Source organism: Eutrigla gurnardus (assembly GCF_963514095.1).
Source record: "Eutrigla gurnardus genome assembly, chromosome: 3".
Lineage (NCBI taxonomy): Eukaryota > Metazoa > Chordata > Actinopteri > Perciformes > Triglidae > Eutrigla > Eutrigla gurnardus.
In genome coordinates, this window is record NC_139917.1 from 15,617,163 (window position 1) to 15,633,731 (window position 16,569).

The window sequence follows — 16,569 nt, forward strand, 5'->3', positions numbered from 1 at the left end:
TACTTTGAGAAAGCGCTACAGCTGTGCTACGATACAAAAGGCTAAATAACAAGTCCTTATGCAAACCTTAATTGAATGAGTCAAGCTCAGTCCCTTTTTTTCAGGAGATTGTTGAACAATCACTGCAGGAAATGCTTGCTAAATCAAGTACAGTTTGATCGGATAAGGCAGGACATTTGGGGGAGAAAAAAAATGTATTAACTGCATCCAAATCCCGCCCCTTTTTTTAACTAAACGAACATTACTTTATGCCATTTTTAAAGACACTTCTCTCTACATGTTACATAAACAGAAGCTGCAGATAGAAGCTGTGAGCAAGAGCCCTGTGTGGGGGATGAATAATTTCTCAATCCATGGCCAGGCACTTCCGATTAATCTGATGGATTAGAATGCAGGAGCTCCATTCATTAGTGTGCAGAGCTGCATGTGGGTTTTGTTGTATGCAGGTATGCATGTGTGTCCTGAAAACCAGTAGGTTAATGCATTTCTGTGAATGAGTCTGGAAATTGGAATTTGTCTGTGCCTGCAAAGTGTGTGTTCATTAAAAAGACGTAAGACATCATGGTGGTCTGGAAGCCACAGCTCGTTAGGCTAACACGAGTTAGATGAATGGAAAGTCATAGTCCTTCACTTTGTCCGTCTCTCTTGCTCTCTCTCTCTAGTTACCAACACAGATCAACTTGGGAAGGAGCCCATGCAGCCTTCAAAATGGGGTTTGGTGCTAGCCAGATGAATTGAAATCTATTAAAACACCATATGGATGAAGACAGCTTCTGAATCTTACTCCTCCAAATCTGAATAATGAAAAGAGAACCTTCATTGACTGGCAAGCACCTGATTGGAGCCATCTAAAGATTCTCAGTACTTCACAATATTTACTTGAAAGACTACATGAATGCATATCTTAAAAATACATCTTAAAGAATAGTTGTCAAGTTAATTAGCTTTGTACGTAAACAGTGCTCCAGTAAGTCGGAATCCAATTAAATACAACATATTGCAAAGTTAAGAAAGGCAATGAAAAGGTCACAGCAAATACCTGATTTGAAGTTTGTAGCTGCATACCAAAGTGCAGACCACTGTTAACTTCCCTGACAGTAGATACAATTGTGATGTAATCAGGCCTTCTTACATGACTCACTGTGTGTCATGAAAAACATCTAACAAGCTGCTTTCAGTGAGAACAAAATAGTCTTACAAACAAACTTCAGAGTCTGACATATTATGTATCCACTCCGGGAAGAATAAACCAAGCTGATAACCATAATATGTTTAAAGGATCTACAGAGATTCAGAGCAAATCTGTGATCTAGGTATTGCCTCCACATGGCTCTCACCATGCCAATGGCTGTGTCAGAGGATAGCAGCTACAATCAAGACAGGCCAATCATTGCAAACAACAACAACGGTGCTGACAGAGCAAAAGTGTTAACTTGATGGGGGACTGGAGGGTGGGTTTGTGGCATTGGTGAAGCACCATGCAGAGAGGCAGCAATTAGCTAGCCAGTAGGGCACTCACACTCTACGTCTGTTGACTGGATGGCAAATTACTTTCTCAGATTTTTTTTGTTTTTTCATAGGAAGTTGTATCTCACCGGAATGATGTGCCTCGCGTCCAGTTGAGCGAAGCCTGATTCATGAACGTGAAAGCTTAACTGTCACTCACTGTTCATTTGTGTGTACAATACTCAATTGCCACAAGCCAGTACAACCTTTTTGGAGTGTCTAACAGGGGCAACCCAAATTGTCTGACGTGTGACGTAACCTGACTAGCATCATCAGCTGTGGAATTGTTAGCTAAGCACCCACCTAGAGAATTGAGACCTGTTCTTACTGAATTAGTAATAAGTTACAAACATAGCTAACCATTGAGGGTAGAGGCAGCGAGGGCAATTACTGACTGTGGCTACGAGCAGCTCCGACATGTAAATGGTAAATGGCCTCATTTATATAGCGCTTTTCTCCAAAGCGCTTTACAGGAATGACCGACATTCACCCATTCACACACCAATGGCGGAGTCAACCACGCAGGGCGACAGCCAGCACGTCAGGAGCAATTGGGGTGAAGCGTCTTGCTCAGGGACACCAGGCACTCAGCTAGGAGGAGCCGGGGATCGAACCAGCAATCTTGCGGTTGCCAGCCATCCCGCTCTACCTCCTGAGCCAAACCCCCACATGTAGAGTTGTGAGGAAATCTAGAGTTTCTCAACTGCCCCATCATTTGCTAAAACCCCACCATTGTGTGAAGCCTACGTGGCACTTAAGTCAAAGAGCAGCAATACTTGAAGTATGTTCAGCTGGAGGAGCCGTCTGCGGGCTTCTGGTCAGCGCCAACAGCAACAGAGAGTGTGCATTGCATTAGATCCACCGTTGTAGGGTATAGGGTTGGAAACACGTTGAACATGTTAATGCACATTTCACTTCATCACCAAGATGGTAGGAGGAAGTACAAGCAGTAAAACTGAATTTTTTATTTTCAACTTCATAGGAGATTTTTTTTCTGTTTTATAGCCTATTGTGTCCCACTGCCTTTAGGGATGATGTTGTTTTTCAGTGTGATTTTTTTTCAATGATGGAAGTTGTCATTGGGGAGATGCTTCTTTGACACTACCATTACATGCTGCTACATGTCACTGTTTTTGATGAAGTTTGAAAACCCAGCATGCTGACATACTGTATACTCCTTTCCAATTTTAAATAGCCTCATTATTTCTCACCTTCATACATTCAGGCAGGTTCATGCTGTGGAGCTGTCTGGTAGAACTCTAATCTGCTACCGCTCCAATTAATCTGATGGATTAGCTATTTAAGAGAGCCATGTCTGCGAATGAGCTTGAAACATTTAGTCGGTTTGAATAAACATGTCATGTATATGTGAAAGAAGCAGATCAACCGATACATAAAATGCATTCGTCTTCTATTTGAGGATGTAATGGTCAAAGGCAGTTTACTCAAGAATCTATTGCTACAATTTACCAAATGATAATGTCACCATTAATTATTATGCTATGACTTTTTCAGCCTAAATCACTGTATACTCTGCATGCCAAGGAAAAAACATTAATTTCCTTAAAAGCCTGTTTCTTGTGGGTTGTCTTAGGCAATTGGTAAAACAATCAGTATTCTATCCACCTATTTATTTACCATATCCTTGGGTATAATACGCATTTAAAATGCACTGAATAACTTTAACATAAAGAAAGGTCTATGCAAAATATATAAATACTCAGTCATGGGATTTTCCCTCCAGAGGGGCTCAAGAAAATAAATGGTAAAAGGTTAGCTCACTCAAAAATCTAAATATCAACGTTGGAACTCTAAATATGTCTAGACCTTTACCTAACACCTCCCCCGAGGATAATTTACGATAGCGTTTGTTTCATTAGTATGCTTTAAGATCAAGATCTCGGCAATATGCGTGTTTACATTCTTCCTAATACAAGAACAAAGATGTGAACTGCACTGTGTCTGTGTTCATGCACTCATTTGAATACATTGACATTAAAAAGGGATGTTTATGTAAGACCTGCATGAAACACCCTATTTGTCAGACTTTCAAGCAAATTAGGTGCCTGCATCAAGGCAGGCCGATGACATCCATTTACATATACACATATATAGAGGTAGTCCATAGGCTTCTCCCATGCTATTAATGTATTAAAAATAGGCAGAAATCAGGCTTTGACAAGTGGCTTTCAATGATTTCCTCAATGTGCCACGTCCTAGTGTGCTACATGGTACATTAGTACTGATGGAAATGGAATAGTTGGCCTCAGAGGGAAGTTATTTCAACACTTAGAACATAAAGTATGTGAGCAAAAGCATGCCTTGTCCTTCACTCTCTTGACTTGACCATTCTCCCTAAACCCAAAACGTTGTGGTGTTAGCCGTTAATAGCTGTGGGCCAGATAACCTTTACAAATAGCTATATTCATCCTTTTCCATCCTGTATCATGCATGCACGTCGGTATAGTGTAGTGTGTGTGAGTGTGAGTGTGTGTGTTTGGTAAAGGTCAGGAGGCACTCAGACAGGAAGAGGGATAAATGAAAAGTCAACAAAGCAGAACGAACAGGGAGGAGAAAGTAAGTAACGGAGAGGAAGAGAGATGGAGTGGAGATATGGGCTTCATTTATAGAAACAACGGACAGGTATGACCGTGTTTGTTGTTGCGAATTGTTACAATGATCAGCGATCTAAGAAGTGAGCCTCGCAAGGCACTCTGGGTAAAAGCTAAATATCGACAACATAAAACGAGAGCAAGAGCGTGAAAGAGAAAACCAAGGGAGAGGATGAATGTTTGCAGGATGATACAGGCAGACTGAATCAGACCTGTAAAATCATGAGTCAACTAAAAATGTTGAAGAAGAAAAAAAGAGTTGAGATAATTACAGAGTGGGCAAAACAGCAATTCATTATTTTTGATTGGTAGCTAGTATCAGACATTAAAATGCAAATATTTCTTAGTTAAAAGTGAAATATCCTGCAACACATCAATGATTAAATGGCTCACTAACCAGATCTAAGAGCATATGAGGGTGATTCATCCAGAACAGCAAAGGGACTATGTGCAGGTTCACTGAATCCTTCATTTGAACAAATATGGGAGTCTATTTTCAGGATTCAGGTGATGCTTTAAAATCTCATTATGTGCTCACTGTTTATGCAGTTCAATATGTACACTCTCCATGGAGAGTTCAGTTTAATTACCCAAGAGTCAATTAAAGCCATTTAAAATCTGTTTTCTTCCTTTTTTTTGGTAGAAAAACCACATGTCAATCAGTAAAATGAGGTGACTTCTAATTTCCTCATCAGATTAAGTGTTATTTGGGTTTTGTTTTTCAGGGATATTTGGAGGATTTCTTCTGGGGCCTATGGGCTGTGAAAGAACTGCAAATAAATCAGAGCGGGAGGGGGGGCTCGAAACACTTATATTGAAACAGTGGAATTCTGCAGTGAAATGTATCCATTCTAGTGTAATCAGTGTGAATAGCTGATGATGGTAAAGCACATTTATATGATATCGCCAGGTAATACAGTACAAGAGGATGCATCATTGGACAAATCAAACAAACAATCAAATCAATTATTTCAAGTTTGATCGGTTATCAGACTGTGTGGGGTGCGCTCTTGATCCCTTGAAAATGAAGAAATAAATTAGCCCATTAGCAACTGAGCTAACTAGTCAGGATATATATTTTTACGGCCAGAGGTCCAGAACCGAAATGAGTTTGACACCCCTGGGCATGGCTATATGGTTCTTAATGACCGTTACTAAAGACAATGGTTCCAATCATTTCGTATGAGGTTGTGTATGTTTGTGGGTGCGAGCCTTCAAGAATGGAGACAGAGAGGGATGATCAAAGTCTACTGATCTGAACAAAGATCCAGCCTAAAGTACCATTTCTTTCACTGCTTCACTACACTGTTCAATTCTCTCCATACCGGCTCAAAACACTTAGATAAACACACAAGCATTCCCTCAATCAATCAAACGCGCACGCGCACACACACACACACACACACACACACACACACACACACACACACACACACACACACACACACACACACACACACACACACACACACACACACACACACACACACACACACACACACACACGTAAAGCAAAATGAAGTGGCACTCACACTCACTCACACCTACCACACACTGATGCCCTCTGCAAGCCAAAAGTCAACTTTTTGCAGAGTGCCAGTAAAAGCGACAGTTGTGTTTCTTTAAAATGAGAAGATGAGCAATAATGTAGAGAAGACCGCTGCCGACAGCGGCCAAAAGCCATCAAGCAAACATGTGAAATCAGCTGGAAATGTGGAAATGTCACCGGCTAATAGTGTGGAACGAAAGAAGTGGTTGGTCATAGTAAAAATCACGTGGGAAATCCTGCCTGAAATGCTTGAAAAATGGAACATTTGCTTTCTGGACATCCCTGTCATTTCATACACAACTTTTATTGTGAAACACCTCGACAAGAAAACAAGTGTGTGTGTGTGTGAGTGAGACATGTGAAGTGTTTTTTTGTGTGTATGTGACTGTTTGTTCGCTTCAATTGTGTGTCCATGTTTGTAGTAGAGAGAGAGAGAGAGAGCGCGGCGGTATTTTCTTGCTGCACAGTGAGTCGCTCGCTACAATTTCATCTGCTTGGTCGTGCCATTCATCAGTTGACAAATCCTTTCAATATAGTCTACCTGGCCTCGCTCGCTCATCATTTTAAAGGAATTACACTGTCTGGGGACAGAGGGAGAGATTAGAGAGGAAGGTGAGAGGAAGTAACGAGAAAATGGTAAGGAAGTAGAACAGGAATGATAAGGCTGGTATCTTTTCAATATCATCTGCCCAGTACGAGCTTTTCACTGTTGGAGGACGGAGAGTAAAAGAAGAATTTTAAGTGGGTGGGTGAGAGAGAGAGAGAGGGGGAGAGAGAGAGAGAAAGAAAGAGGGGGTGAAAAGGTGTGAAGGGAAAGAGGACATAAGAGAGAGATGAGGGCCATTCACACAAGATCTAATGAACCTATCTCTGCGGCTATTTTGGTTGAGTGGGTACGAAATAGCCATCTGACCTGGAAGCTGAAGAAAACGTGTTAACGCACTTAAGTCAATAAGGTTATCAATGACTACTGAGGGATGATTAAGGTTATGCTATAAGGCCGAAGAGGATAGGCATGTATGGGGTTTAACAGGAAGTTATAGAACAATAAATCAAGCACTCAATAGGTTTGCATACTATAATTTCACATAATAGGGTCACATACACACAGTGATCTCTTTATTTAAGTACACCAGTACAATCTAACGCAATCAGATACAGCAGCCCTGCCATAACAGCTATCTCTATGCATAATGTATAATGTTGGTGGTATGGTGACATTTTAGGAAATGCATGTATTCTATTGCACCAGACTGTACAGGTCTGCCTAATAAAGTAGACACAGAGGGTAGTTCATGTAATATATTTCAGTATAGGGCTGACCTTGCCTTATAGCAGCATATGGGAGGGTGTGTATTTGAACTTAAAATAAATGTAAAATCTAACATCTCCCTCTACGGGTAATTGAAAAACACACATTTAGGATTGTTAATATGGCAGTCATGGAACTATATATTTCGACAGGTTTTTTTATGGGTTTTGCTGCCAACATAAAACACTTAAAGCTATGGTCTACGATTTGGAATAAAAAAAAATCCATTCAGTCTATCAGCCGTAGGTAAGTTCTCCATCAGTGTAATCTTTTAAGATGAACATACTAGTGTTACAAAGGTCATTCTCCATATCCATCAATAGTGTTGTTTAATTGCAGTATGCCACAATATGACACTGTGAATGTCACTGCCGACACTAGCTTTTCCCTACATTGAACTTGTATCTCCCGATAGCCTACGTCGCCTTTGATCAGGACAAAAAAATTCAAATAAGCAATACCATATACATGAATGGGAATAAGTGGTTTTATAATACGTGGGCATCTGATTGGCAGTAATGTTGGTAACCTGTTTATTTAAACAATGGATACCATCAGTAATGACATTCCTGGAAAGTACCTCAAGGGGGACAAAGGTATGTTTGCTCATCACTAAGATAGCAAAACCCCTTTCATTAGGAATACAGCATGTGGCATGTGGTGGGGGTTTTTACATGGATAAAAGCAGAATTATCTTAAATAATTTGACACTTTTTGATCATACTCTTGACTGATTCTTTTCACTTGTTTCAGAAGCTGTCTTTGGAGTTTGCTAACATCCCAAAGCATAAAACCTTTACTTTCTGGGTAAACTCGTAATGGATAAGGCACACAGCGGTCCCTCTGCCAGTTCTTCACGCGTTCTACTCCTAACTGGTATAATTTGTTTTCTGCATGCTCGGTAATAAATCTTTTATGACCTGCTCACCTTTGCATTTGAATCAGATGCCTATGGCTATTGCTCCCCACAGTAAGGGAATTCATTTTCTGCCTTTATCTAAAATGCTGTTTCGACAGTTCACTGTGTCAAATGCTTTAATGCTGCCCTCATCGCTCTGTTTAGCTCATACAAAACCAAGAACAAGAGACAGAGAGGGGACAGACACAGCAGGCAAGTGTGGATGTTTCCGATTAGATGACTCCACTTTATTCTTATTGGGACTATTACATAGTGTGAGGACAAACGGAAGTGTGGAAGAGAGGAATAAGGAAGGGCATAGAGAAGAATGGGAAGCAGTAGGAAGAAAAGAGGGCAGAAATAAAAAAACTCATGTGAAGAGAGAAGGACACAGCAGGATATTCCAAGATATACTGTGAGGAGTGTGATAGGTATTCTTTGTTTATAATTGTAAAATGTGACACTACCCAGAATCTAATAAAGTGGAGCCTCTAGTGTGCAATTACATTTTTTTTAATCAATTGGGATTAATGTGGTCATAATTTCTATTTCCGACAATAGCAGCATCCCTTGCCTGAAGATCCTGGTAGAATAGAAGTGGTTCAGAAGCAAGAAGGGGGCAAAAAAAGAGGGTAGAGGAGTGATACGGAAACAACAGGGGAAGCGAAAGACGGGGTGAAGGCTGGGATCTACATGGGATGAGGGTGTAACCTATTTGTTGTCAAACAGACTGAAAAATGACAGAGAGCCAACAGAGCCTTACAAATAGAGTGCCTTGTACGCCGAACAAGCGAGGGAGCATACCGTGTGGAATAGAGGATGGGAGAAAGGACAAGAGGGGGAGGTTGTGATGCTTTTCTTTTTATTCCTTTTCTTTTGACTTTATGAGACTGTGTTTGTGCACTACCCTCTGTTGTACTGCTACGGGGAATACCAATCCCTTTCCGTCTCGGCATGAGCCGATTTGACTGTTTCTCCAACAAAAACAACACTGCTTTGTATATCTGGGTATACGTGAACCCCATGCATCCCTCACTGCGGATGGGTGTGTTTGTGTGTGTGTCAGTCATAATATTGTAGACACATGATCACATTTTTTAAGGAAAATATTCTTCTCCCAGTTCCTCTCCCTTCCCATCCCTTCCTCACTCGTCCCATCCCCACCTCTCCCTCATTTTCTCAGTTTTTTTCCCCTCATATTGTTATTTCAATTTCACACATGAATGAACAAACTTAAATGACCAGCAGAAAGTAAGACAGAAAGAAACTTCATCTGCCGACCCCCCTCCCTCTACGCTTGGTCCAAGATGACTCTGACTCTCTAAGTAGATAATCACACACAATGGCTGCTCCCAGCTGTCCAGACAGACAGACAGACAGACAGACACACACAGGGGCAACAGCCTTACAGATGTTCCTACCGTTGATTTAGAGCCTCACTCACTGCACCGTAAAAGAGATTAATCGTTACAATCATGCTTCTTTGCTGAAGAACACACACATACCACCTGTGAAGACCAAACGCATTAAAGAAAGCAAGAAAGAAGAAAACAGGACAGCAAGCAAGTGACGAGGAAAGAAAGAAAGAAACAGTGGGGACAAAGAGATGGGAGGTTGGATGAAAAACAAAACTGGACAGATGGAAACAAGGAAAGAGAACAAATAAAGAGATGGATGAATGCATGGTTACATGGTTACATAGGGGGGAAAAAATGTCATACCACTTGTCCATTCTGGGGGTTTTTGTGGGCGTAGGGAGGACCTCTGATGTGATTCCACATCTGACCCGATGTCATCGCAAAAACGACACACTATCACACAGAGAAGAGAGAGAGAGCGAGAGAGAGAGAGGGGGGGGGGGGGCAAAGACAGACAGAAAACAGTGTTACATAACCTTCATCAGCTGGAAATATATCATTATCTTAATTAACAGAGTTTTTAGATTTATCCTTCTCAACATGCGACTGTGAGACAAACTATTTAAAGGTAAGATTACTCCACTCAATTTGTTTCCAAAGCAGTTTCACTTCTCTGACCTTACAGTCTTTAGTGGAATCATGCAGTGTATTGAGAAGGTTTTCATGTGTGTGTGTGTGTGTGTGTGTGTGTGTGTGTGTGTCATACCAGTGCAGCCATAGCCCATCCAGTCTTGTTGTATATGAATTCCAAGTTGTTCCTCCTCAGATATAATAGACCTCCAACCAGCGACACCAACAAAGCCAAAGCAATAGTGCCTGAATAATTAGGAGGACGGAAGACACGGATCTGGAGAGAGAGAGAGAGAGAGAGAGAGAGAGAGAGAGAGAGAGAGAGTATATAACTAACCCAATGGACTGATATTCATTTTCAAATTCTATTTACTCCCCAAAAAGTGAATTAGTGTTAAAATGACTGCCAAAATAATTTCGGCTTGTGCCATCACATCTCAAAGTCCCGGGCTGAAGTAATTCCCAGTACATCCACGCTTGTAGTCGTAAATAAATGATAAGTAAATAACTTTTAAGTACAGCCTCAAATCTGCAACAGGAGTTAAACTATGTGGACGTTTTTGTTGTTTTGTGTGTGAGCTAGTGTATCGGAGTAGCCAACAAGAACTCTAACTCAGAAGTGGCTCAGTCTAACTGAATGGAAAACTCAGTTTCTTAATGGACAATAACTGGGTAGAAAAACAAGAAGCAAAGAAGACAAAAAAAGCCTAATCTGTGGTTGAAAGTATACTAAGTGAACATTTGAGCAACACAGAAACAGACAATTCACTCTTAGGAACATTTAACACAAAGACAATCTGGAATCAAACAAAATGTTGCCTTGCTAACAAAACAATTTAAAAGACAATCACACATTTGGAATTAAAACCCATGGCTCACTGGAATTCAGATGGTTTCCACACCAACAAAGCATTTGATTTATTTTCTTTTATGTCGAAATGTGTCAACTGTGAGCTCAAGGGCCGATTCATTAGCTTATTATCATTAGGTTATAAAATACCACTGATGCTGCTTAAAGAGTTTTTGGTTCCACAATTCAGTAAACAAGATCTTAAAAAGAAATGTACAATTGCACACATAGTAGAAGTACAAAAATTAACCCTGGATTGGTAATTGTGAACCTTTAGCAACAGTTCTTTAAAAAACATGGCTTTACGTCCTTTTTTAATAAGCTGAATGTAAAGACATGTTTTCAAAAACAAGATGTGTCAATTGTTTTCAAAACCCCATCTATTCTTCAGTTGGAATGTGAGTAATGGTAAGCTGCAGCACAATGGGAGGAAGAATAAGTGGGCACAGCATTTTAAAAAGGTATAAAACAAATAAAGGAAAAGAAAAGAAAAGAAAAAAAGAAAAGTCACTCTAAAAATGTTCCTTTTATTAACTTTAACCACAGAGGCCAGGTCATATAAAAACTCTTTTGTTACTTCTGTATGTTTCTCTCTCTCTTTCTATCTGTGCCTGTGTGGGACCATGAAGGCAAACTCCACAACACTGTGTTTGATATTAACAGATGTGTTATTATGTACTAAACAAATATAGGCTTTCTTAATCTTTAATCAATAACACCATCTACTTTGAGTTATGTTTATGTTTGAATTGTGGAACACCCAATCAGGCAGCATCCGATGGTTCTTCAAAGTAAAATGAAGGCTGAAGTGGCTTAAACTTGCATTCCTTATCATGGCCAGCAGGGGGGATCCATCTGGTCGCAAAAAGAAGTCTGAATGTGCTAAAAAGCAAAAAAGTGAACACATGTAATCCTTATCGTCACTTCTTGATACTATAGCCTCTAAATGTAAACGCGGACTCCTCTAACCGCTTTCATTTGAGTTCCTCTACCACACAAATGTATTAATCTCTCAATTTTTCTCAAAATATCGGTCCTTTCTTCTTCTTTTTTTTTCCCTTTCCTGTTCCATTCTTAATTCATGCGGTAAAGTCACACTGAAGTGCCTGAAAGCTAGCACTTAGTATAAGTGCTCCCCATTGCCTTTGCTGAAAGGCAGCTTTTTGAATCCAGATCCATCAACAGGATGTCAGCAGGAGGTTTGGACTTGGTCTGTTGGTATTTGCCTGACAGGTTGTCCAGGGAAGAAGAAATTGTGGTCAGCGGTCGAAGGTTTGATCTCTTAGGTGCAAACAGCTTAAGTGCCTCAAAGCATTGTACACCCACCTGAGTAACACAGTGTTCCTATGACTTGGTCAACATTACATCTGCTCTCACAAAGACTAAGGATGCCTTCAGAAATGTTAAAAGCCGTCCCCCTACGTTTAGCCTTGCACTCCTATAACATGCAACAGTACTAACTCCCCAAGGCCTGTAAACAGACTTTGATGTGTAAACTTGGTGGAGTATCTTTTTATAGGGCTGATGCGAAAGCTGTCAATCAAACGCTGTTACTGACAAATCCACCGTACCGAGACTCTCTGACCACCTCTAAAGAGAATTTGATGCAGTTGGTTTGTGGTGCAGAAACAAAGCAACCCAATCACTTTATATATTTTTCTGATTTTAGCATTGATTTAAATTTTTTTTATTCCAAAGTTGGGGAAACTGATGCTTGTTTTTTCTGTTCAATTTGAAAGAAAACACGTAGAAATACAATTGGCAACACAGCAGGGAATGAAAGTGATAAAACAACACAACACAACAACACTACATGTGTGAGGTGTTTAAATACACACCCACAAAAAGCACACACATCAAGTCAATTGTTATGATGTGGATGAATATACATGTCCAGATACACACAGCTCACCTACAACACTGGGGAAAAAAATGCAGTCTCAATCTCAACAGAGACCTGATGAAACTTGCCGACCCCAGGGGGCCGACAACATATTTGGTTAATGTCAAACCATGTAGAATATTGTTAAGATCTACAAAAGCTAAAACCACTATACACACATGTACTTTATTGAGATAGTATGAGACAAATGAGTACATGTTTCTTGCAGATGTGTATGTGTGTGTATATGTGTAGGGTACCTGAACATCTGTGCGGTCTGCAATCCACTTGGCCAGCTGCTCCGACGCAAAGCCAATCCTTTGCAGGTCAAACGTATCGGCTCTCTTGGGCTTTCCCTTAGCTGGGAAATGCATAAAGGTTGGAGCACTGTTCATGTTCAACTAGAGAGAAAGAGGAAAATGCGAGGGGCTATGTCAAGTTAATGTCAAACACACTGAGGAGCATATCAGCCAAGGATAAATATACATCGTCGGTCATTATATCTTAATCAACTGATTGATTTCAGGGCCAGCATCATGGGTTCACCTCTTGACAGCTAAGTGTCATACGTCTCTCTCTTTGTAAACATCAGAATGTGAATTCAGGGATAATGTATTGTCGTTATACACACAGGGATGCACAATGAAATACAACAAAGTCTGACTGGCTAAACAGGTGTGCTATGCAGCTGTATAGTGCAGGAAAGTATTGGGCCCCCGACTCTGTATTGGGCAGCTACTCAATATCGAATTACTTGGCGCAAGAATGGTGACAAAAAATAACCCGCAACGATCATTAGATATAAGAAATCACATCAGTGTATTGCATTTCTATCATGTTATATAATTTGCTATTGATCCAGTACAAGACAGTAAGTGGCTCTGTGTTAGCTTCCACAGCTAATAATTGGAAAGAGAGGACATCTCAAGTCATTCTATATTTGCATTAATATATTTTTCTGTACATACAGATTACTCTTTTCTGTTTTTTACACCTACACACACACACACACACACACACACACACACACACACACACACACACACACACACACACACACACACACACACACACACACACACACACACACACACACACACACACACACACACAGGTTAGTTATCTCCGTGAGCTAAAAATGTCATTATACGAAGAGTAGCCACCCTTTCTCTGTTAAAAAGGTGCAAAGAGTTAGATTGCATATGCACAATCAAACACGTCCATGCAAATGTGAGAATATGTACACAGATGTCCATGAAGACAAATACAATAAAGTGCATTGACACACTAAAAGGAGCAAAGGGATGTAAATGTAATTAACTTCCAATTCGACTTCACTAGTCTATCTTTTTTTATTTCAGGACAACAACAGAAGTGGACAGAATCGTGAAAACCAAAATGCTTTGAGGAGAAATACAAAAGAAGTCGCAAGAAAGCCAGAGGGCATTTAGCAATTAAATCAGTAAAAAGTAAAAAGAAAACAAGGCCAGCAAAACAGAAAGTGGGAAGAAAGAAGAAATGTGTTTTGTATAATGTAGGACCATGTTTTAATCCTGTCATCACTGGATTTATTGGTCCAAAATAAATCAAAATAAAAGTTAAAAGCAAGGCTATTTCTAACCAAGCACAGCTATTTAAAGTTCTAAGAGTATAAAGTCGAGAATCCAAAGGACAACTGGGAATATACCACATTTTTTACCTTTTTTTCCTGTATTTAGTTAAAAAGGTGCTTGCAGACTGCAGACCATTTGCTGGCGCTAGGGATTTTTTATTCATCTAGCAATCCTGATACCATAGAAGTTACAGTGATTTTATTTAACACACTTATTTTTGTTTGTGGGACATTTTGGTTTCATGGTTGCATCACAATGCAAATGTTGGTATATCCACAGTGACAACCACTGGGCCACCCATCGAAACCTCCTGTAGACCACCAACGTCACTGCAAAGCAGAATCTGATTTGTGGCCACTGCTTTCGGGATATTTAACACAGTTTAATTGGAAAGTCATGTATTATAATTACTGTAGTTGGGTTTTTATTCAGTCATGAATTATTTTCATTATAGTGGACCATGTCTAGAGTCCAATGCAGTTAATAGGGATATAATAAGTTCTAGTTTATGGCACAGTAGAACTGCAAAAAAAACTACTAATTTCATTATAGTGGACCACATCTACACTCCAATACAATTGATAGGGAGATTATAAGTTCTAGTTTATGGCACCGTAGAACTGCAAAAAGGAGTACTGACTCCTTTATGTTGAAGCTAGTGACGCATTACACAATCTTAGCTGAAGAAGCTAACAAGCTGGAAAAATAAAAGTATCATTACTATAAAAATTAAACCTACCTACCCATCTACATACTGGGTAAGCAGAGAGACTCAAATATGAACAATTGAAGCAATTCTTTCAAACCATTACATGCAGAAAATTAGGACTTTATGAGGACCATTTTCAGAGTTGGGCTTCTCACACACTAAAACGGATCAACATGCAGATTTTTCGTGTGTGCATGGAATAAAAGCAGCATCCTATCTAACTCATCCGTGCTTCTGATTGAGAGCGGTGTGTATGACGTATGTTTCCATGCGATTCAAAGCATCTAATTGTTTTTTTTTGCTTTCAGGCTTGCTTGTTTGACCTTGGAAATAGGTGCGCCCATGTGTGTGTGTGTCCATTTTACACTGTGCTATTGCAGTGGGTATAAAAAAAACTGCGTACGTATGGTCATGTTTGTAGCTGCCCTTTGTTTGTGTGTCCTTGTATGTCTTACTGCCTTTGCAGGATGTTGTATGTCACTACGTCCTTCTGTGTGTATGTATGACTTTGTGTGTGACTTTTTCTCCAAGGTTTTCTTTTTTAACAGCAGGACCAACCAATCAGAAAGCTTTACTACCTAGCAAATTACTTTCAGTAGCCAACACTACTGTGTGAATGTGTTTCATTAAAGTCATGGGTTGGAGGGTGAAAAAGAAAGGATACAAGGTGCAACTCACAGTAGGTTTGGGTGAATACATGCAGCATTGATATAACTAGTTACCTGTTGGAAGACATCAGCTCCCTCATCGTAGTCCACTACGGTGAAGAAGAGCTTGTTGGAAAATGCAGATGAGTAACGCCACGAGTTAGCCAGGACCTGGTACTCCTCGTTCGCCTGCCTACAGGATGACAAGAGAGAGACAGAAGGAGTTAAAAACAAAGAAAAGAGATTTTTAAGGGAGTTACAAAGGAAACTGTACACTACATCCTTGGCAGCTTCCTTTTCCATCCGATGGTCATCATCACATGTGAAGATACAATTTCATTCCTCTCTTCCCCAAACCTCATTAGTCATTTTGTTTCCGTTTCATTCAAAAGTAGCCTAATGAAGGTGATATTTTAACTAGCCACGATCAGTCCAGTCTGTCACCTTATCCTCCTCCTACATGACAAGATAAACACTGAACACTGAAACACCAAGAGGCAGTCTCTTTTTTCTTCCCCCCTTGACATGGGCTATATGTCTCTTTCTGTCTGTTAAACTTTACTTTGACATTGTGTCTGATGTCAGCTGCCTCTTGTGCTGACTTTAATTAGTAGGAAAGTGTCTGTCTGGATGTGTTATGTGCGTTGATGTTCCACTGTCACATTTGCAGCTAATGTTAGGTCTCTTTGAAGTGAACAGCGTTTCAACAAGCCAGCAGACTGTCAGGGATTACAGTGGTGTTCATATCTATGTGTAACTACCACCGTCACTTTAGGTTGTCAACGTGTCACTGATATATGGTATGAACTGTCCTGAGGGTCCACGTTATTAATTAATGTAGGTTTATTTAGTTTCTAGCAACTGTCCTAATGATAAAAGTATTTCTGGATTTTTTTGTTTCTTAGAGAGTAGCTTACCTCTCCGCTAAAAAGATGAGCTGGCTTTCCGAGTGCCATTCAGCATAAATCGTTTCCTGATCTTGGATAGGGGTCAAGTCTGTCCT

The 16,569-nt window shown here is 40.1% G+C and overlaps 1 protein-coding gene across 1 annotated transcript in view; it reads right to left on the reverse strand.

Annotated features, from left to right (window-relative positions):
• The window catches only part of tusc3 (tumor suppressor candidate 3), a 64,526-nt gene that overhangs the window by 16,389 nt on the left and 31,568 nt on the right, over positions 1–16,569 (reverse strand). Inside the window, exons 3-6 of the mRNA XM_084005638.1 lie at positions 15,642–15,759; positions 12,858–12,998; positions 10,002–10,142; positions 9,599–9,688 (exon numbers count right to left, since the gene is read on the reverse strand). Of these exons, the coding sequence (XP_083861764.1) occupies positions 9,599–9,688; positions 10,002–10,142; positions 12,858–12,998; positions 15,642–15,759 (490 nt within the window). The remainder of the gene's footprint in view (positions 1–9,598; positions 9,689–10,001; positions 10,143–12,857; positions 12,999–15,641; positions 15,760–16,569) is intronic.